General features: G+C 38.8%; 4 protein-coding genes across 7 annotated transcripts; 2 read left to right on the plus strand and 2 right to left on the minus strand.

Annotated features, from left to right (window-relative positions):
- Window positions 1–642: 642 nt before the first annotated feature.
- hs1bp3 (HCLS1 binding protein 3) lies at window positions 643–7,190 on the plus strand. Its single transcript, XM_047050544.1, has 7 exons — window positions 643–968; window positions 4,118–4,283; window positions 4,589–4,796; window positions 5,439–5,622; window positions 5,827–5,867; window positions 6,259–6,388; window positions 6,659–7,190. Exons 1-7 carry the CDS (start codon window positions 943–945, stop codon window positions 6,885–6,887), a joined length of 984 nt encoding a protein of 327 aa, XP_046906500.1. The 5' UTR covers window positions 643–942; the 3' UTR covers window positions 6,888–7,190.
- Window positions 7,191–8,609: 1,419 nt separating this feature from the next.
- Window positions 8,610–13,347, minus strand: pomk (protein O-mannose kinase). Of its 3 annotated transcripts, none has more exons than XM_047050532.1 (3): window positions 13,226–13,347; window positions 9,662–9,934; window positions 8,610–9,446 (listed from the first exon to the last, which is right to left on the minus strand). In XM_047050532.1, exons 2-3 carry the CDS (start codon window positions 9,920–9,922, stop codon window positions 8,673–8,675), a joined length of 1,035 nt encoding a protein of 344 aa, XP_046906488.1. In that variant the 5' UTR covers window positions 9,923–9,934; window positions 13,226–13,347; the 3' UTR covers window positions 8,610–8,672. The 3 variants fall into 3 exon arrangements, with proteins under 3 accessions (XP_046906488.1, XP_046906481.1, XP_046906472.1); XM_047050525.1 differs by having other exon boundaries at window positions 13,032–13,343; XM_047050516.1 differs by lacking the exon at window positions 13,226–13,347 and adding an exon at window positions 11,176–11,256.
- On the minus strand, window positions 11,781–21,475 carry dapp1 (dual adaptor of phosphotyrosine and 3-phosphoinositides). 2 transcript variants are annotated; one of them, XM_047050554.1, is made up of 9 exons: window positions 21,294–21,475; window positions 19,870–19,992; window positions 19,631–19,764; window positions 19,350–19,480; window positions 19,158–19,205; window positions 18,978–19,040; window positions 18,601–18,686; window positions 16,793–16,880; window positions 11,781–11,861 (listed from the first exon to the last, which is right to left on the minus strand). In XM_047050554.1, the coding sequence occupies exons 1-9, from the start codon at window positions 21,317–21,319 to the stop codon at window positions 11,781–11,783; spliced, it is 780 nt and encodes a 259-aa protein (XP_046906510.1). In that variant the 5' UTR covers window positions 21,320–21,475. The 2 variants fall into 2 exon arrangements, with proteins under 2 accessions (XP_046906510.1, XP_046906519.1); XM_047050563.1 differs by lacking the exon at window positions 11,781–11,861 and adding an exon at window positions 16,537–16,628 and having other exon boundaries at window positions 21,294–21,473.
- On the plus strand, window positions 13,431–16,401 carry lamtor3 (late endosomal/lysosomal adaptor, MAPK and MTOR activator 3). The gene is made up of 6 exons (XM_047050575.1): window positions 13,431–14,070; window positions 14,414–14,448; window positions 14,891–14,949; window positions 15,181–15,314; window positions 15,428–15,491; window positions 15,945–16,401. Exons 1-6 carry the CDS (start codon window positions 14,056–14,058, stop codon window positions 16,016–16,018), a joined length of 381 nt encoding a protein of 126 aa, XP_046906531.1. The 5' UTR covers window positions 13,431–14,055; the 3' UTR covers window positions 16,019–16,401.
- Window positions 21,476–21,706: the final 231 nt, after the last annotated feature.

Consider the following 21,706-nt stretch of genomic DNA (forward strand, 5'->3'; position numbering starts at 1 on the left):
GAGACAAATAGTGCAGGAAGTACAGCAACAACATCAAGGACCAGAGTTCCAGCTGTAGTTTAGTGGTTAGAACCAAGGAATGGTCATCTTTTAGTTCAAGTTCAAGTCTTTTATTTGTCAGGTACACAGAACAACACAAGGTTAGACTGGGCACTGACATTTCTTAAGACAAGACAACGCAAGCACCTGGCATAACATATAAATACACGGAACATAATTTACATCTACGCTGAGCTTAAATAAGTGAAACTTCCTAAATATACAGATAGCAATAAATAATCGACTATACTAACCCTAATACTAAAACTTCCTAAATTACAGATAACAATAAATAGTACACTATACTAACCCTAAATGCACATAAAACCTGTTTCAACCATATAACCTATTCTAACCTAAGTTTACCAGCCACAGTCCAGAAACATCTCAACTACAACATTTGTATTCATCGATTGATCTATAGGGATCGAAGGCACCATCACTACCAGCAGATTTACTTTGGCTTACTGGAGACCAGCTAATTCAACATTGGTATATTGTATAGGAGGTATATTGGAACTTTAAAGACTTTGCAAATGGTAAATCTCTTACAGATCGAAATCGACGAATCTGCCACCTTTACCATTTCGCTTAAGTAAATATATTCACATACAGGCGGATTGAAACTAAACAGTGGACAAATTGAAAGACTGGCATTCAAGGGACGTAGCACAAGTGGAATACGTTTTTCTTTTAAGGCAATTCAAGCAATTTGAGTTAACTTATCGAAAGTACAATTACAAAAGCCAAGATGTCTATGACAGCCATCGAACACGTAGTTACCTCTTTATTGTTTCACGTGATTTGCAGCAGCGGAGGAAAAGGGAAAGAGAGGCTACAAAACTCTGTTCAACGTTTTTCATGCGCTGTCTTGTTTTTAATTAAGAAGATACAGTTTGGACGATGTTTGGCGGACTTGTAACTAAAAGGTAGGTAAAAGAAACAGCTCAGTGGTACCAATCCCAGGAGATACCATGTTGTAAGTGGGCTGGAGCTAACTACATGGATGTGATTTTTTTCAGTTGCTGTAAGAAAAACAGGTGGTTCCAGGTGGTTAGAAACTGAAAAAAATCACATCCATATAGTTAGCTAGATCAGCCATTCCCAACCTTTTCCACTTTGCCGCACACTTGCATGGCTCTAATATGTTTTCGGCCGCCCAACACATGCATGTTCACTTAAAGGCAGGGTAGGCAACGTTGTTGAGAAGCACTTTGTCATATTTCCAGAGGGTAACCTCAGATCTTGATAGCAACCAATCAGGGGGAACTGTCAGGGCCCTCTATATTCTAAAAATATATATTTTAAAAGTAATCTGTTCTAATTGTATTTCATAAATAGCCTGACGTTGTCATACTCAAAATTCTAGTCAGAATATGAGTCTGAGAACTCTCCGTTGGGCTTTGACTACAGGGCATGTTTCAAACGAGCCTGGAAAACAAATGCCTCTTCGCTCAATTGGATAGATCTACAACCAATCAGAGCAACAGAGTATGTGACGTATGTTAAGCACCGCATAGTTGTTGTCAACAGAACTAAACTACAAGCAGACTTGAAGTATGCTTGAAGAATGAATACAAACGATTTTTGCCGGTGTTGTAAAATTAATTTAAGGGTAGGGAGAGTACTTGTTCACACGGTCAACCTTTTTGAGCGAAACAATATAGGGCAATGCATATACGAAGTTCTCCGTTTAGGATTACAACTCCATCGGGGCCAGCTGATAAATTAAACTTTTACCGAATCCCGTAGGAAGGACGGCAAAAACATATTTTCCATCGACAAATGCCTTGATTGCGTCTCTCTGTTCCTCTTTCAAAATTAATGCGCTGTCGATGTCTTCTAAAACAGACTCAATAGCAGAATCACAACATCCCAGATCTCCAGCGGAAGCCATGTTTGTTCAAAACAAATTCAACTTAAGCGCTCTTTTGTGACGTGGGTGATTACGTTACTGTTGATCATCTGTCCATCATCATATAAAGCCCGCCCTGGCAATTTCATTGGTTCGCCCAGATTCTGGTTTTCTGTAGTTGGTCCCCAATACGAGACCCTCCAGACCCAATTTCCCGAACAAATTTATTTATTATCTAGAGACAATGTTTCTGAAATAGACCCTTCAATCCTGCCTATTGAGTTTGTGGTGGAATGTGAACAGTTAAGTGAAAAATTCCCCTTGTGTCACCCTATCAGAATTTTGCTGTCTCCATTGTTGGGAGGAAAATGCTATGCAACTCTGTGATTGGTGGTCCAGCTATGAATTTACAGCGGGGCAATTAATGGTAATTCAATGAAAAACTCATTTCCATTGACAGTAAAGTTTACCAATCATATCTTCCCTCTTAATGGGTGGGCTTGGATGTCAGCTTGTTAGTTCACTTCACAATAGACGCCGCGAGTATCATTCCCACTAGTGAGGAGGACATTGTTTCACATTTGTTACATGCGCCGTTTTCAAGGTTAACTTTTAATGAGAAGTTGGAGTTAATTGGCAAAGGAAGACCTACACCAGAACGTAATTTTGTTTTACAAGTTACAAATTAAAACAACTTGAACCCCAAAAAGTGCATCTGATACATGCATTGATGGGTAGCCAGTGGAGAGAGATGAGGAGCGGGGTATTTTACTGTTGATTGTTCTTCTACAGGTACAGTCTTACACTTTTTGGGGTTCATGTTGTTTTAATTTGTAACTTGTATAACTGCATGCTCTTATGGGTCTTCCCTTGACACTTGTTTAGTTTTTCACAATGTATGCTTCATGTTTTGGCTGCTTGCAATGTTTGGGACTACCTTGTTGTTATGATCAGTGACCTATGCTCTTTTGTAAAGCTCTCTCTTGGAAGTTGCTTTGGATAAAAGCGTCTGCTAAATGCATAAATGTAAATGTAAATGTAGTAGAGGCATGCATACAGTATATAAAAGATCACCATAGTCCAACACAGGTAAAAATGTAGCGGCAACTAATCGCTTTTTTACATTAAATTTTAACCTCAACTTTTTCACCAGGTAATGCACATGTGGCTTAAAGCTGAGGGAGTCATCAATCAAAATACCCAGATATTTATGAGTCAACAACCTCTATTTCACTTCCTTCAAGAGGGACCACCGAGGGGATATTCTGTGGCCCTCTCCGAGACTTTGAAAATAACATACGTTTTGTCTTATCTGTATTCAGAACAAGTTTCTGTTGGAAAAGGGTATTTTCAACAACATTGAAAGCATTTTGCATGAGATCAATTGCCTGCACAAGAGTTGACGCACAGCAATATATCACAGTGTCATCAGCATAGAAATTAAATTTAGCGTCCAACACATTTTGACCCAGATTATTTATATAAATAGTAAATCAAAGTGGACCTGATACCGAGCCTTGTGGCACACCTTGGCAGACAGAGCATAGTCCATCATATCTGATGCACTGTGATCTATTTTCAAGGTAGCTCGTGAACCAAGGTACTGCTTGCTCCGAGAGCTCTGAGTTGAGGAGCCTTAGCCTCAAAACATCATGGTCAACTGTATCAAATGCTTTAGACAGATCAATAAACAGTGACGCACAATGTTGCTTTTTGTCAAGAGCAACAGAAATGTAATTTACCACTTTCAGAGCAGCTGTAGTAGTGCTTTGTTTTTTCCTAAAGCCTGACTGACGATGTCAACGTTTTCAATGCTTTAGAAGAAGATTTCAAGTCTTCTAAAAATGTTGTAGTCAGATATTATCTCTACACCTTCTCCTCGTTTCATTTTAACTTGGTCTTCACATAGGGGGTATAGCTCAGTGGTACAGCATTTGAGGTTGATAAAATGGCATTGGTGGTGGCAAGAATGGATAACACTAGAACACAAGGCAGTTTTCCCTACTTATTGCTTGGATAGGTAATGGTGTGGTTCATAGCTCAAGAGGACTAATGTTATTCACTGTATATGTAGTATTTAACTGAACAGCTACCTGAAATTGAGTAAATTGCATGATTTGCACAACATAGTGAAACTCTGATTTTTGTCATACTAAAATTCCTTTCTTGAAATGATGTGTCCTGTCCACATCATAATAAATATTCCTCAATTTTTAATCCCAGGTCATTGCAGAATGAGGTAACTGGCATAGACCTTCAGGTCCCTCTTTACAATGAGGTCCGGGGAACCATGATGACAGGCCATGTTGAATACCAGATCATTGTGGTGACACGGTTGGCTGCCTTCAAGTCTCCAAAACATAAACAAGAAGATACTATACAGCTCCTGGTGGGTAATTAGTCTTTCTGAGTGATATTGATTATTGTTCTCATCTTGCACAGTGTTAATATAATTCTGTATTGCTTAGATAAGCAGTGCCAAAGCCTTGTCGGATGGGATGCAAATTAGGATTGCAAAGAAAGCTTCTTTCATTAGCACATTTTAACAGGGCATGTGCCACCCATTTGAATGCCTATCCTATGCCACCCTATACTTGAATTATGCATTCAACTGTAAGATTAATATATCATGCGGTAAATCCCTATAAATTATTTTGTAAATGGAGTATATAATTCAGCCAATATGTTTTGCAGGTTTCAAAGAAGTACAGTGAATTCAATGAATTTTACAACCGACTTTATGCCCAATATTCAAGTATATCCTTGCCTGCAATGCCTCGGAAAGTTCTATTTGTCAGTGAGGCAGACATCCGTGAACGCAGGTTGGCCTTTGATGCGCTAGTCAAGTTCATCTCCAAGAACTCAACACTTGCTGCATGTCCAGAGCTACTGGAGTTCTTAGGTGATGTAAGACAACACCTAAAAAAGTATATTTTTTACATTTCATGTGAAAATTCCTTTTACATGCAGCTGTTGATTGCCTTGGGTTAGGGCTAGGCAAACCCTATCTTATACAACTGTCATGTTCTAATAAAACCATTTACAATAGATTTCAGGCATTCATTCAAACAATGTATTGAATAAAAATTAAAATAAATTTTGGCTCAAGCGCCATGAGTTAAAGAGGTTTACGATGAGCTCATGTGTGTTTACTCCCTGACTAATGGTGTATACTGTACATGTGTAACGATGAATGTAATGATACATCGCAAGATGGTTAAATTGTCACAAATATGTGACGATACACACACAAATCTCATCATGAACCCAAGATCATGAAATGTATTGAATCACAAGTTGAGTGTATTGTTACATCCATATCTGTAAAACAGTGATAGTGAGCATTCCTGTATGCCTATATTTGTGCATGTCAGCTGGCAACTGCCAATAACATTCAAGCATTGCTTTGAGTTACTGGCCTATTTCCATTACTGAAAATACCAGAACAGACATTCAAAATTTGCTGTACATTGCATACATTTTACTAAACAAATGTTTTGTGTTTAACTCTTTCACAAAATTTAACACAGCATTTTTCTTGTAGGTGCCAAAATGAATGGAAGTGATTTTAGTAACAGGAATTTTGCTATTGAGGAAGACTCAGAAAACAACGAGGTCAGTTTCTTTCAAAAAGAAGAAACCTCCACTGGTATTCCAAGAGAAGATAGAAGTGAGATGAAGCTTATTAATGGGGATGAACAAGACTCCACAGAGCAGGGGAATGTCAAGTAAGACTTATATAGGAAAATACATTTTTAAAAGATTAAAACGTCCCAAAAAATTAAGAGAGGGATGTCTTGAAGGATTGGGTGTAGTATTTATAGGAAATTCATTGTAATATGTCCAAAGACAACATGAATGCTATCTTTACAAAAAATAAATATTGTAGATTCTTGTAAAGCAATATGATGGAGAATAATTCACTTCTCTAGGCACCGTAGCCGGAAGAACGTGCTTCCAGAAGGAAACAGCAGTGAGTACTTCACTTGTCCGTTAAAATTACATCATAAGGAATATCATAAATTGCAAAACATACAATACTTGGCATATATATCTTAACTGTAAAACATTATGAACATCGGAATTCTCAATAAGTGTCACTTTTATTTATCATCAGGAGAGAAAAAAGCGAATTAATTGACTTGTAGAAACCATATTGTTCGAGATACTTTCCTTGTTTATAACAATGTTTGTCTGGAACACCACAGGAACTAATGTTCATATAGTATGAACTGTTCATACAGACACTGTTTATATATGTTAAAGGCAAGAATTGCTCATGATAGTTGGGTAAACCCCTGTTATAGTCACTGTTGTTATCACTAAACTAAATATTTGAAATAACATATTGCGTATTATTGTAGGTGATGTGAAGCTGCTTGAGGAGCCAGAGCTGGGGGCTTCTCTGCTGCCCCCACTAGGGGCTTCTCTGCTACCCCCAGCAGGGGCATCTGCTGGTTGTGGTGCGGAGGATGATGCAAATGAACTATTCAGGTAAATATGCCAGCTATATTGACAAACGGGTTATGTTAATAATGCATCCCACTAAAACTGCTCAAATGGCATTTCCTTCCAGTTGCCTCATTGTGTGCTAAATTATATTGTCATTTATGCCCCAAATAATATTATGACAATTACTTTTGTGCAAATTACACAATATAGGGAAGTATCATGGAGGTGGTGTTACACATAGTATTCAATTTTGACAGAGAAACACCTTAATACTTAATTTACCTCAACATCATTACTGTGTGTATTTTCCAGGATAGAGGATGACTTTGACAAACTTCTCCAAATCAAGAAATGTATCAAAAATGAGCTAACCTCAGTACCAAAGACAAATCCAAAACCAGCACTGCTTAAGAAGCCAGAAACGTGTATCTCTAGTGGAGGTCAATCTCTGATTGTAGATCAGTTAAAGGATCAAATGGACGTTTTAAAATACATCCAAGAGAATGAGTCGACTGCTGCTAATGATCTGGAACTGTTTTAATATCTGTTTTAATGTTCAATATTAACTCGATATGCTGATTGGAGCTGTTGTATTGATTGATAGTGGCAAGAACAATACTCATGGACATTCCTTATATTTATATTACATTACATGACATTATATTTACCTCCAATGTGAGTTTCCGCAGTTGCGCATTCCAGACATTAAGCTCCTGAATGTAATATGAAGGAATTTCCCAGAATGCTTCACCATTTAATAATATATGATATAATAATAATATACTGTATGAATGCTTCACCATTTAATAATATATATATTAAAATACCTTACCTATTGTTTTCAGAAATGGCTGACAGTGTTGTTCTCAATTTCTTAATGCGGTTCTTGTTTTCATAATAGTTGTCCCAGCTCTGAACTAAGTGTCTTCAGCGGGGATCTGCGCTCGTCATACGGACTGGACTAGATGTCCAGTCTGTATAGGGTCCTCTTATGGTCTTCCATATAGAAAATAGCAGCATCAAGTCAATAAGATGAACATGGGCGCAAAGTGGAAGGCTCTTCATTCAATTAGAGACTGTTGATGGTTCTATGTAACTGCTTGCAAGCATAATTAAACTGAAGACACTGATTTGTGAGCCTTTAGTAGAGAAATTCCCGCCACGGGGGTCTAAAATGCATCCCCACATTTACCTAAATATAGATTTATTTTACATTTTAATTATCTTCATAATTGTTGTCGTAACCTGATGTAAACTTGTCATCTGAAGTTTCCCTGCCTATAAAATGAATAGTCAATACCATATCAATACATTCATATTTAGTCATCACAAGTGGGCTTACAGCTGTGCTAAGTGTGGTTACATTCCACATTGGTTTTGTATCCTAGTGATAAGTAATCAGCTGAGTATTTTCCAAAGCAGTCACACATGCTCTAGTGTTGCCGTGGGGTAAAAGTTTTAATAGGCTGAAATAATTATACCGCACTCCGATTTATACTAATTATAACTAATTGCAAACAATCTTTAAAGATGAGTTGATTGAAGATAGTGCAGGCCCAATCTCACGATTGTTTAGTAAAAGCTATAAACAATGAGTAGAAGAAGCCACAGAAACGCCACGTCCCAGGACATGAAGGCTGGTCAGAGAAAGAGATGGCAGCAGGGAGGATCACTGGTGTTGAGCTATCACATCAGCAACCTGTAAAGGTGGTTCTTAAACTGCAGTATTAATGTTTTCTTAACTGATTATGAAGCAGCAAGGCAGAAATGTAATTCAATGTCTCTTAATTACAAGCAGCACTAGCTTGTCAAGGATTACATTCAGCTTTCGGATGTAGCAATTTATTATTTTGTTTTGATCTGTTATAGTGTATAAAGTAATCTTGTTGACTGTAAAGTTTTTAAAGCACTACCTTTCCTAGCAATCATAATAAATACTGCAATCTGTCATAACATCATATCCATGACAATACTGTGCTTTCCTGTCTTTACCATGTGTATGTGAAATTCTCAACACCAAACATGATTTGTTTGTTATATATTTATACTTTTCAAAAACGTAATTTTGGTTAATTTATTTGCCATCTTTTTAAGGCCTGTTGCACCTCATTTCAGCTATTTCCAATGCAGCATACTTTTTTCCACAAAACCCCAAAATAAGTCATGATTTTGTGCAAATCATCTGAAAAGGCACCTGCAAAATGCAATGCATTATTATCAATTATATCACAGATCAATTGAAATAGTTAACAATGAGAAACAGTTTAAAGTGTGTTTTTTATTTTTCCACCACTGAAAAGTATATTCAATTCCACAAGGTCTGAGACTAAAGCATGTCTCTGGAGTTGGGGCTGAGGGTGTCCCGCACCATGTTGGAATACACAGATCTGTACACACTCAACACGTCCGAGGCAGAGGGCCGGAACTGAGGGTCTCTCCCCTTACATTCTCCGTGAATGTGAAAGAGATGAAAGTGGACTACATCCCCCCCAGGTACCCTGCCCATTAAATAACGTGTCACATCAGGAATTTTCCAAATATCAGTTCTTTCATCATACCCTGGCATGAGCTCATCTGTAAATGGCTGCCCATTGCCATGGGGCCACAGCTGCTCTGGAGCCACAAAGTCCCCCATGAGCTCTCTATGACCACATTTCACCAATAGGCCCCTTTCCTTGTCTGCCAGAGGCAAGGCATCTAAATCATTGACCACAAGGTGAAAGTCACTGGTAAGCAGGAACTGTGACAGTGTTTTCTCTAGATTGTTTGAATCGCACATGACGCGTGTCCCGGCAGGACTGGTATGAAGGAAATGTAGGATGGAAACATAGTCCAGAGCTAGCTGCAGCCGGGTCTGCCAGGTGTCCAGAGTGCGATGCCTTTCACTGGCCAGTACGGTGTCCAGGTTGAGCAGGGAGCCCAGTGGGTGGTATTCTGTGACAAGGCTGAACTCCTCAGGGCACAGCCCCACCAGCTGGACCACCTGGGGCCCCTGCAGGACTTGTAGCATGGAGAGGCCGTGCAGAAGGTCCTGCTGGAACTCAGCGGACGAGAGCCGCGAGAGGGCAACCTTGTTACCTTTCCACTCAGAGAGATAAATCTGCAAAAAAGGTGAAAATATTCTAGATATTCAAGTGTATGTCTTTAAGTAATGTTGGCTAACAGTCCCACATTCATTACAATGCCACTGGTCAGAGCCCTCAAAAGAATAGGTAAAACTTCACAGTTTAACTTCCCTCAAGTAGTTGAAAGACACAAACCCTACCGTGCATCGTGTTGTAACTGGAACCTGTGTTGTCGTTTGAGGTGGCTTACCTTCTTTACAGCCCCCTGGCCGATCAGCTTTAACTTGCGAACTTCTGTGCTCATTTGTTGACACAGCAACCATGGGGAGCAGTTCTTCATAGATGAAATCTTGAAATGGCGAGGCAGGCAAGGGCCATGGGGCTGCATTGGATGGTTGCCAGTTTGGTGCAGTGAGTCAATGTATATGTAGATTAACACATTCCCAAAGAGCAGAGCACCGAGGCACAGCAACACCACTGGTACACTGCGGGCTGGGCTGCTGCGGCCCATCGCGACCGGCACCTACATCAACAGAGAGAGTACTGTTACATCAGGTCCCATATTATCAACTGTTTTCTGTATTATTGTTGTCTTGTAAAATGTATTGCCTTTCAGAGATGCTGCATGAAAAGGGATTTCAAAATTGTTACCTACTCTTAAGAAATATACCCAGCTGAGTAATTTATAAATGTCTTATTTTTTTCTTAACAGGCAATATCGCTTATACTATAACGGTTATATAGGTTGCAAACGCTTGTTGGAGTTTGCGCTATGAGAAGAGAATCTTTATTATTACCAAGAATCACTTTCTTCTAATGGGTTAGGGTCAGTAACTATAGTAAATACTTAAGTAGCTATGCAAATTTTACTGTGAACTACATAAAATGTAAAATTACTAAAGTTCAAACACTGTTGAGTCATGACCAGACCGTAGGCCTCTCACAAGCGCACTGATGACAACTTGTTCACATCACAAAAGCGCATGGAACAGTTACTTACGATAGGCAAATGTTACAGATTTGGGGCCGTATTCACAAAACATCTTAAGGCTAAAAGTAGCTCCTAACATGCCGATTTAGGAGAAACGCATAAAAAAATATAGCTGCAAGCAGCGATGCGGGTTCCTCCGCAAAATGGCAAAATATTACAAATATGTACACTGTAGAAGATCGAGACTTGAACAACAAGAGAGCAAAATGACTTCATGTTTCAAGGGAGTCAGTTCAATTCCCAGCCGTGCCAAATTATGTTGGATCTCTGGATAAGAGCGTCTGCTAAAAGACTAAATGTAAATGTTTGGCCAACAACAATAGGCTGAACGAGGATTTGAACTCATGAGCTTAAGGTAACAAGTCAGTCTCTGTAGCCTCTCTGCTACACACCATCTGCTGCAATTTTATAATTAGTAAGGGCTGAGTATTAACTTTTCATAGGATATTACACTCTTCTTGAGTTGATCTCTTTCCAGACTCTCAGTCAATGCACAACTAACAATACTCATGTGGGCAACTGGGCTAGGGCAGAGCTCATATTCGGCTGCTTGCGAGAAAAGCTTGTGACGGTATATCAGTCAACTCTCTGAACCCGGAAGTTTCCCGAGAGTGGCAGTTCTCCCCATATAAGCCATTCTCTGGTTAGATATAACGCAATGTCCAATATTAGTTTACCAAGATTGTTTTCTATATCCACATATAAAAAACTGACACAATTCCATCATTTTAAATTGGGAAACTTCCAAAAGACGGCTTTTTTATTTTACTTACATTCAAATTAGGTGTGTATGACCACAGGAAGTAGTTTAAAGAGCCGTTTATACGAGGTAGAGCTTTTCTGTCTCTTCGCGCTCCATGCCGACACTGTCGCTGTATAGAAAATACGATATGTTTCTTTAAAAAGTTGCATTTAGGATCAATATTAATTGCAATTAAAACACAATGTCATAAAAATTGATGTATTTTTGTATTTATGATGCATGTTGACTCTAGACATAGTTTGGTGTCAACTTGTTTCAATGGAGTAGTGGTGGGGAGCAATGATGGCGTCCATGTACTTATATTACATTTGCTTTGAATGACCAAAACTGCATCACTGCGTTTTAAACCTTGTGTGAAATGTAAATTAGCACCATCGAAATGACTTAATGGATGGCTACGCAACATTCACAGCTTTGTGTAGCATTTTTTCAATAAGCCCACAATTTCATGACCGGGGGCAATTAAAGTAAAAATGCAGAGATTTTCTTTCACTTAACTTTAAATATTCATTAAATATAATACTTTATACATTCATTCATACAATACTGTAATTTACTCTGACTTTCATTCCCTTTAATGTTTGATTTAAAATGTTACATTACCCAGATAAGAGGCTAGAATTGAGTCTTTTCGGGTACAGCAGTATGGTATACGGCAATCAGTGTGAGACCCTTTGAGATCTCTGGTGCTGTGACCTGGGCATTATAAAAGACATGTAGTTTGGAAGTGCAGATATACAAATACAAAAACAAGACACACATACATACTCGCATATCAGCACACACATTTCACATTGAATCTGCAGACCATTTGCACTTGAGAAGCTGCCACTAACAATGCTATGTCAGACCAATACATGCTATTACGATGTAAAGGAGTGTATTATGTCACAAAAACTCCCATTTCCATGTTTCTGCCCTGATGTTGCCCATGACTTTGAGGGACACCTGTTTACATTTACATTTATGCATTTAGCAGACGCTTTTATCCAAAGCGACTTCCAAGAGAGAGCTTCACAAAAGAGGTAGGTCACTGATCATAACAACGAGGTAGTCCCAAACATTGCAAGCAGCCAAAACATGAAGCATTCATTGTGAAAAAACTAAACAAGTGCCAAAAGGCAAGACCCATAAGAGCATGCAGTTATACAAGTTACAAATTAAAACAACATGAACCACAAAAAAGTGCAGGACTGTACCTGTAGAAGAACAAGCAATAGTAAAATATTTCACAGCGATTACAAGACTTAACTTCGTTATAACTAACCGGCAAGAGCAACAAGTCACTCAATAAGAGTCATTGTGATCCTGGAGGAAACTAACAACAGGTCCAGCCAAGCATTCCTAAGTGCCGTTTACATGGAGATCTTTTGTGCTTATCTTAGCTTTACGAACTTGGATCACAGAAAAAGATTCAAAAGAAGTTTCCAAAGACAATAATCCTTTGCCCAAAGCATTCTCCAGAACTGAGCTTCTTTAAGGGTCATACGGCATTAACTTGCTGTGAAGCAGAAGCATACAAATGTGGTAAAGACGTGTGCCCACTAAAATGTGTAAAATACAACCAAATTAACAGGATTAGGGTTGTATGGTTCCCTATCTGGATGCCTGGCATGGAGGACTAGTCACTACTTGAGCCACACAATACACTGTATTAGGGACACAGCAAACCTTCTAGCGACGGCAGGTATGGATGTGCCATCCTCGAAGAGCTGGACTACCTGTGCAACCTGAATGGGCTGCATTTACCGCCTCATGCTACCAGTAGTGAAAAGGGCACTAGTAAAATGTAAAACTATAGGAGAATCAGCCAGAAAGGAAAAGGAAAGAGCAATTGTCTGTGACGACCACCTGAAAAACTATTACCTTTTGTTCCCTTAGATGTAATTTTCGCTGGGTCAACCATCTACTTGAGAACACAGATCAAACTTCCCACGAGAGGCGTCTTTGTTTACTCTAAAATGGCTCGTTGGCTCGGGCTTACAGCTACGTTATATCGTCAGATTTGTTATTGTATTCTTCCTCCAAAACCTCCATTGAACGATAGTGGAAAAGGGTACCTTCAATTTAACCAATGGCGACTCCTGTATATAGTCGTTGGAGTGCGCCTCGATCACGCGATGCACCTTATGGTTGCAATTTTTCCTAACCTCAATTGATAGAAGGCTATACAGGTTCAGGGTTAGAAGCCAGTTCAAGTAGCTCGACGTAGTCAGCTTCTTGCCTGACGTAATGAAGCTTTGTTCGGATAATCACGTGTTTTTTCCCAACCGAAGCGAGGCGTTGATAAGCTCCATTTGTATTGGTACATTCACATAATTGTACCGGAATTTCAGAATACCGCAGTTGTGGTGGTTATTATATAGATTTGTGTGTTATTTCTTAAATCAAAACTTGGCACATAAAAGTTAGTTTTTTGAAACAAGAGCAGATTACACTGCACTAGAATCTTAACTTCTTCTTTCCGGAAATATTTATCACGTGACCTTAGTCTCGAGAATCTTCACTTGCTGACTGTGGCCTTCTCGCAACCACCCAAGGAACATTTTAACTTTATCAACGTTTGAACCTTTGTACGAAGTAAACAGTAAAAGATACAGTAAAATGTATTTAGTCTAGAATTATTTTAGATAAGGTTTTTGGGGAATCTGTGGAGTTGAGCAAGCTAATGTTAGACTAGCTACCCAGCTAGCCTAACTGTTGACAACAGTTCTAGCCAATGTTAGAGCTACTGTAGCCACTCACGAAACTAGATAGTGCTGCTAGGCTGGCTAATTGTTTAAAACGAAGGACTTTTTATGCATGTTTAATTGAATAAATAGCTTAAAACAACTAGCTCAGCTTTTCAAAACATTTCTTAGCTAGCAACGGACGGCGAAGAAACCCCAAAATGGCTTTGGCTGATGTAAGTAGTCATGAATTTATAATCTTTGACATTATTCTATATTGAATATTTAGCTCTACTAAGATTCAATATGTTTATTGTATGTTAACTGTATGCACTTGCCCACCACAGCAAATTTCTTGTTTATGAACACACGAATAAACACAATTCTGATTCTGATTAAAGTATTTGAGTATTTGGGCACTTGTACAAGCTAGCACTAGCTGATGTACGCCATGCTAATATTATTGTTTGCTTGCAAGCTTGCTAGTACAGTAGCTATCATTTGCGTTGTCATTAGACTATTTTGACGTTCTTAAGGCTTTAGTGCTTTATGTAAAAAATGTACGTACATTTGTTGCAGGATTTGAAGAGATACCTGTACAAACAGTTACCAAGGTTTGTTACTAAAGTCTTGCAATGCTTAGACCAATTATATGTCAAACAGAAAAATGTTTACTGTCATGGTATTCGTGTCTAATGCAGATTCAAAGTATGTAAACCAATAATGTCCCCAAAAGTGTGGGTATTGTAAACATTGGTTCAGAAAATGTCATTATTCTGTCCACTCATCGACGCGGCTCTTTTAATGCCACTGGCCTAGTAGGACATTCCACTGCTGCTTGTTTGCATTATAATAATCAGGAATCAGATTAAATTAAGCAAGTTAGTTAGCACTGGGGTTGGAGTAAACCGGATGGTACTGTAGCTCTTCAATTTATTTTTTATGTTGAATTAGACTATTCCAATACGGTTGAGTTAACCAAATCCCCTGTCAAATTTACTGTTTTCCATTTAGCACTGTGACAACTGAGAAACCCTCTTGTGTTTTTCCATTCAGTGTGGAAGGTCTTCATGCAATAGTGGTGACAGACAGGGACGGTGTCCCAGTTATTAAAGGTAATATGTCTTGTGTTGTTGCACTAATAATTCAGTAGAGCACTGGTCAATTACTATGCTTTTCTCAGTATATTTAAAATACAGACAGCCTTAAATATGTCACCATGCTAAATTCCTTGCTCAGTATAACTGACTGTCCATTACGAAAAAAAAAAATAATTGTGTTGGGCAGTGAATCAGATCAACAACTTGAGAAGCTGTCATTAACAAATATTGATGTGTGTCTGGCAGTTGCAAATGACAACGCTCCCGAATATGCACTCCGGCCCGGGTTTCTCTCCACATTTGCCCTGGCCACTGATCAGGGTAGCAAGCTGGGCCTATCCAAAAACAAGAGCATCATCTGCTACTACAGCACATATCAGGTGAGGTCCCCTCTCTTGGACACACAATTCTGTTACTTTACTATTTAACATGGTTTTGTGGCTAGTGCCCACATTAATCCAATACATTGTCCAATTTTGTTGTTTTCTCTCAGATTGTGCAGTTCAATCGACTACCACTGGTTATCAGTTTCATTGCATGTAGTAGTGCCAACACAGGTGAGATCAAACTTCACGAGAACCTATTTGTTGTAACGTGCAGGTGTGTGTCAGAGAGCGCACTCAGTACTCTGGTGACTGATTTCTGTGGCTGGGAGGCATGAATGTCTACCTGTGATTATACATATACCAAAATGCTCCTTGACAAGACATTAACCTGGATATTTCCTACTGCTTTTTCAGTCGGCAGAGCAGGGTCAAATGTAACATTTAGTTGTAACCTAGTATAAAGACTTGCCCGATGTATTATTTATAGATTGTATGTGCTTCTGAAGCACTGTAGAGTTTGAGCTTCTGTACAAAATAATTGTATATTTTTAGGCCTTATGGCATTGTCCCAGAAGCTGAAACAGAGATGAAGTATTAACAACATCAGTACATGACTGCTCTGGATTGATTTGAGAGGAACATGTCTGGGGATGCAACGCTTGAACCTTTACATCTTTGATGCAGGTTTGATAATCACCCTGGAGAATGACCTTGTGCCACTCATTGAAGAGTTGAGACAAGTAGTGGAGGTTGCTTAAGGTCACCATTGTCATCGCCCATCGCAGAATCAAGACTGGAGTACATCATGAATAATATTCCTGAAACTCTGTTCCACACCCAGCACAAACACCCAAAAGCAAGACTGTTTAAAGAGGCTTTTCTCTCGTAACATGCTGTATCATTATTGTAGTTTAATTTCCTTCATCTTTTATGAATGAAAGATGCTCCTCTCTTGCTATTTTAGATTAATAAATGTTGTGATTATACTTGTGTATTCATTCAAACAATATTCAGAAAACAGAAATGTCATCATTTAATTATTGTATTAAAATAATAACACAGCCAAGTACTAAGACGAAATGTATTCAGCCAAGTGCCCTACAGAAAGCAAGGTTACTTAGAAACCGTAAAATATCAAATTTATGCTAGCTCTGCAAAACAGTCCTCACAGCCCTGCTGGATGTCTGTTCTAGTCATGGTATAGTCACATTTAATGATATACTAATACAATTCATAATGTCACAATACCAGCCAAATTAACTATTAATATAGCCTGAAGTCAAGTTGCTATCTTCAATTTCAAACTTGCAGTACAGGAATATTCTGCTTCTTCTCTTCCCACTGTCATCGTCCTTTTCTAATTTGTGACTGAAAACAAATGGTAGTAGATTGCTTTATAAGCCATTTTGTTTGTTACGGTAATGTTGTATTTGTCACCATCAGAATGTAAGTTCTGTACAATTAAGGAGACAACACCAGATGATGTGCTTGCATTGTAGCCAGTCTACAGATTCTCACCAGTCTCAACTCACCAGTTTCCATTGTAATATCTTGATCCATTCATCTGCCTCCACACCAGTCTTGGCACACAGATAAAATATCCTTTCTGGGAACACTAGACTAAGAAGACACAGTATTAGTACTGATTGGCAACTAACCCATTTCAGCAACCCAAAACTGGGAATATAAATATCAGATAAGTCGCTGGTGTAGTAAGATGGCTTGAGGCAATCAAGTAATTGTGTTAGGCATAAATTAACTGTAGCAATGTCATCCAGGCAATTCCAAACTTTTTAACAGTTCTTGGTTTACATTGCACTTGGCATTAAATTAGAAAACAAGCATGCAAGTGGACTGGGTAAACATACTCTTACTTATGTTATGTTAAATAACCTATATGTTATATGCTTTAATTATTGCACCATGGCTTGAATAACTAATTATTGTTATAACAAAAAGCATCTCGGAAGAGTAGGGCGTTTGTTTATTTGATCTGTTAGTGACACTTCTCATTTTTTTCTGCTACTGTCAATATTTCATCTTTCTCCCAGAGGAAGTGAAAACAACTGACCTGTGTAGAAAGCTGGTTCATATAAATACAGTCTGAAACTTAATTATAATTATTGGATGTACCGTACACAGAATCTGTTGACAATGGTCAGACTATTGTTCCATGTCACTTTGGTTAAAAATGGTTTATTTACATTTAATAAGCCTTTATTACTTAATTATACTATATATTAAGTCTCTATTAAAGACCTTAAACTGAATGTTTACTATGATATCAAAAGGTTGCTTTCTGATATTATTTGGGACCCAAGTGACACTTTGTACACCCTCTGCCACCCCCCCCCCCCCCATCCACAGTGCTTATAGCTCTATTACACATAATGTTTAGAAACAAAACCAGTAAATAGAAAACTTGTAGACAACCGAGTGTGGAGGCGAGAAAATGTGTCCTATTTTGCGGCCTGTCATCAGGTATTGGCGACAAAAGAAAGTCGGCGGAGTGGAAAACTGTCATTATTTGCGCCCTTTCTTGTTTTTAACCTGTATCACTTTGAGATTTAGCTAAATGTAAAGTGCATTAGAAATACAATTATTACTATCATTATAGGGCCATAAATGCTGTGGGTTCAGTGAACCGGACCATGGCAGATATTAAGAAGAAATGGTCCGATGTAAAACTTTAAATTAAGAAACGAGTGGTGGCGCATCATAACAGCATAGCAGCTATGGGGTTAGCATGACATGCATTTCCTGAGTCATGTTGTCGTTTGTTTGACACCCTCAAGTTTAACAGAAGTTATTAAATGGTGGCGGATTAAACAGAAGGCTACATAGCTTTTTGGGTTTTGGCATTTTGATTTTATCATCCGCATTAATGATCAAACTTTAATTTTTATGTTTTTTGAATAGTGAACGTCATAAACGTAGTAGTGGAAACTTTATTCTGGAATATTTGGTGAGTTTCGGCCCTTTTCAGTTCGAATTTGCCACGTTAAAGAGCCAGACAAGACTTTACGGACCGTCCGCACATTCTCACGTCTGCTCAAAGGTTTCCGTGATGGCCCGCACATTCTCACGTCAAGTAAATCTTTATACATCACAAAGTATGCGTGAAAACCAGCGTACGCAACCTTTTTGTGCGTACCCAACGTTTATACATGCGGCCCCAGGTCTTCAATGCTGAATAAAACCGACCCCAATGTAGGCTACTCACCTTTGGAAATGTATTGCCAATGATCTACACCAATATGGAACTATGGAAACATTCAGTCATTCTAGTTATTTAAATCTCACCAGTTAACACAGAACATACTAAGCTCTTCCCACTCACCAAAAGCAGTTCACTCTGTCCTGCGTGTAGTCAAACTGGACCGCAGAGCAGACTGTCAGGTCCAGGATGCGAATGGGCTCGTCCAACTACAGGAAGACACCCACATCAGAGAGACAGCTGTTTATTTGTTGTAAACATTTTAAATACAATAATGTAGCAACCCCAGTGTGTCTTGGGTTAGGGTTACAGTACAGCATTTACGTTATAGTGTTATTGATCCATGGTCACACACCATCTAATGTTTAGTAGCTATATTGATATCACCGAATATCACTACATGGACTATGGCAATGATAACTATGTGCAATTCAGGGACTAAAATCATAGACACGAACAGCAGTACTGGAGGGTGTTGCTGAGAATCTGGCAAGACTCACCATTTTGTCTTTGAAGTATTTAAGTTCATATCTGTTTAATGTAAACCATCTCTGTTTCCAATTCTGTAGAAAATGAACACACAATATACATTTTCTACCTGTGTGCTCAATAATTCCACCCTGTCAAATTTTCGTTCACATGGAATAAGGATTAACTAAAATACCTTCTCACTCACTCACCTTTATGATGGCTCCTTGCTTCACCAAATAGCCTTCCTTGGTGCCAAGCTGTGGAATGTTCCACTGCATTACTATAAGGGTCACTCACCCGTGGGGTCGGCTGATGCGAGGATTTAGTTTATAAAAAGCGTTTTACAAACTAAAAACAAAACAAAAAGATTTTGCAGTTTGGAAAGAGCCGAGCAGTCATACCGATGGAGCGTTTGCCACCAGGTCTTTTTCTGTCCTCCCTGTCTGCATGGCAGTATGAACCCGCACAGACTCATAGATGGACGGCTCTTCCACTTGCAAAGGATATGGGACTTTAAGGACAATGAGTGTACCTGGGTCAAAAAGAGGTAAGACAGAAGTTTTGTGGTATTTTATAATGACGGTAAGTACAAGACTATCCCAAAGGCCGAGAATGTCTTTTGAAGAAAAACGTATTATAAAATGTCACACATTTCAACGTGAGAAAGTGATTCCAAATACACCTGTGTCACTGCCCAGCAGTGGTTGGTTGGCAAAATGTTGGACAAAATCTTGGAGAGATGGAAATTCATTGAATCCAAAGGTGTAACCATTGCTTGTTCGTGTCACATGGAAATGTTTAACTGAGTCTTTAGCCCTGTAAAAGAGGTCAAAACAGAATCAAAGGCTATGTAAAACTGCATATTAGATGGAGGTGGGGGATTAAGTAGGGGGCTCAAGTTTGAAGGATGGGAGCATCAACCTGACAGATAGAGCGAAGCAGCCAGGACCATCATTGCTGTTCCTCAGGAGGTAGCTGCCATCCGTGCCATTGGACAACAGAAGAGCTTCGGCCGTGTGACGGGACAGGCCCAAGTGGTACCACCTAGGAGGTGTAAAACATGTCACTAGCAGCAGCATGCTAGGTTGTTCAGACCAGGGCATCCCGTTCAGATCCTTTTTTAGTGCAAGTCTTATGCACAGATATTTAGTATGTACACATTCACCACAATACCAACACACTCCAATTTGTTGTGAAAGTTATTCCTTATAACCCAAAACATATCTGAAATAAAGTTGTAAATTAATTTGCCATCTGTAAAAAATATACATTGGAATGATTGGATTCAGATTCCATTCCTGCGATTGTGTTGACCCTGTTGTACTGATGTAGTAAAGCAATTTCGGAATGAGTGATTGATTGGATTAAAATAAAATAAGTAGCCTTATTTCCAATATCAATCTAAAACTATCAAATACTACAATAGTATGGTTGGTTTCCTGGACACAGATTCAATGTGGTTGAGGCATGTTTGTCAGTACTACTGTGTTTTAGGGTTAGCAGAGGAAAACAAGCTGCAGATGCAAGAGGCATTGATAGGGATGTGAAAGTTGTGCTATTTGCATTGCTGAGTGCTGCTAAACGAAATAAGCAGTTTTTGATAAGTACCCTGCGGAGTATAATGTAGGTTTATATGTTATCTATCTAGGTTTGTCTACCTACATATAAATAAGTAATGTGAAAGGGTGTCATGTAATTGACTTTCTGGTTCTGACTTGCACTAATTTACAGGGTTCATGCCACATAAAGTTTCAGGAAATAAGTGCGACGTTAAAAGTAATAACAGATTTTTAGGTATTTTGGTGTTGCAACGTAACTATTAACTGTCAATTTTAAAACCACCAACCTCTTTTCTCAAGTTGTTTTATAAAAGTTTGAAAATGTATTTCTCAAGTAGTACCAGTGTCAACATGGGGCATGACAAAATAAAACACATTAGCTGATGCTCATCAAGATGTTATGGTTGCATTATATTTAGGGGATTTAGATGACTACATAGTCTTCTTTATTTTGATTCACCACGTCAGGTGTGATTACTTTGCTATCTGACTGGGAAATACAGACTATTCTTTGACTCGGACCACCGAAACGCTGTGGTCTGATCTTTGATCTTCTACTGCACAATTGAATGTAAAAAAGTATCAACTATAGGCTATAGTTTAACCTCAACCTGTAGGGCATGATAGTATGGCACGTGTCCAAATATGAAGCCGAGAGCATAGCCTTTATATCACTTTCTCCCTTTCCACGGTCGCACCAATATTACAATTATACTGTACCTTGTACTCCAATAAATTATTTATATCTGTTTCTAATATTACACACGGCTCTTCATTTCCTCTTACCCCAATGTCTCCAGTTCATCGTCCATATCCACAACACTAAGCCTAATTCTAGAAGCTAGAGGTGGATCAATACCGGCGAAATGCACCTGTAGTTTTAGAACTACCGTAAGGCGCTGACACAGCCGGCAGTGGATTAAAATAGGTTTCAGCAGCGAGAGGACACGCCCGCACACACGCACAATGAAGGAAATAGGTTACTGTAAATATGTAATACATAATCCTTTCAATGCGTTGCGACAGTTCGTGCCGTATCGTTCCTCACTCTGAATTCAGTATCCTCCTACATCATTTTTCTTACTTCTCACTAGGCTACTTTACATGTTTACATTGTTATAGTAACCCCATACAAATTGACTTGTGCCAAGTCAATTTTCTGTATTCGTATCGTGCATGCTAGCCTAATAGCAATTTTC

Source organism: Hypomesus transpacificus, chromosome 3 (assembly GCF_021917145.1).
Source record: "Hypomesus transpacificus isolate Combined female chromosome 3, fHypTra1, whole genome shotgun sequence".
Taxonomy (NCBI): domain Eukaryota; kingdom Metazoa; phylum Chordata; class Actinopteri; order Osmeriformes; family Osmeridae; genus Hypomesus; species Hypomesus transpacificus.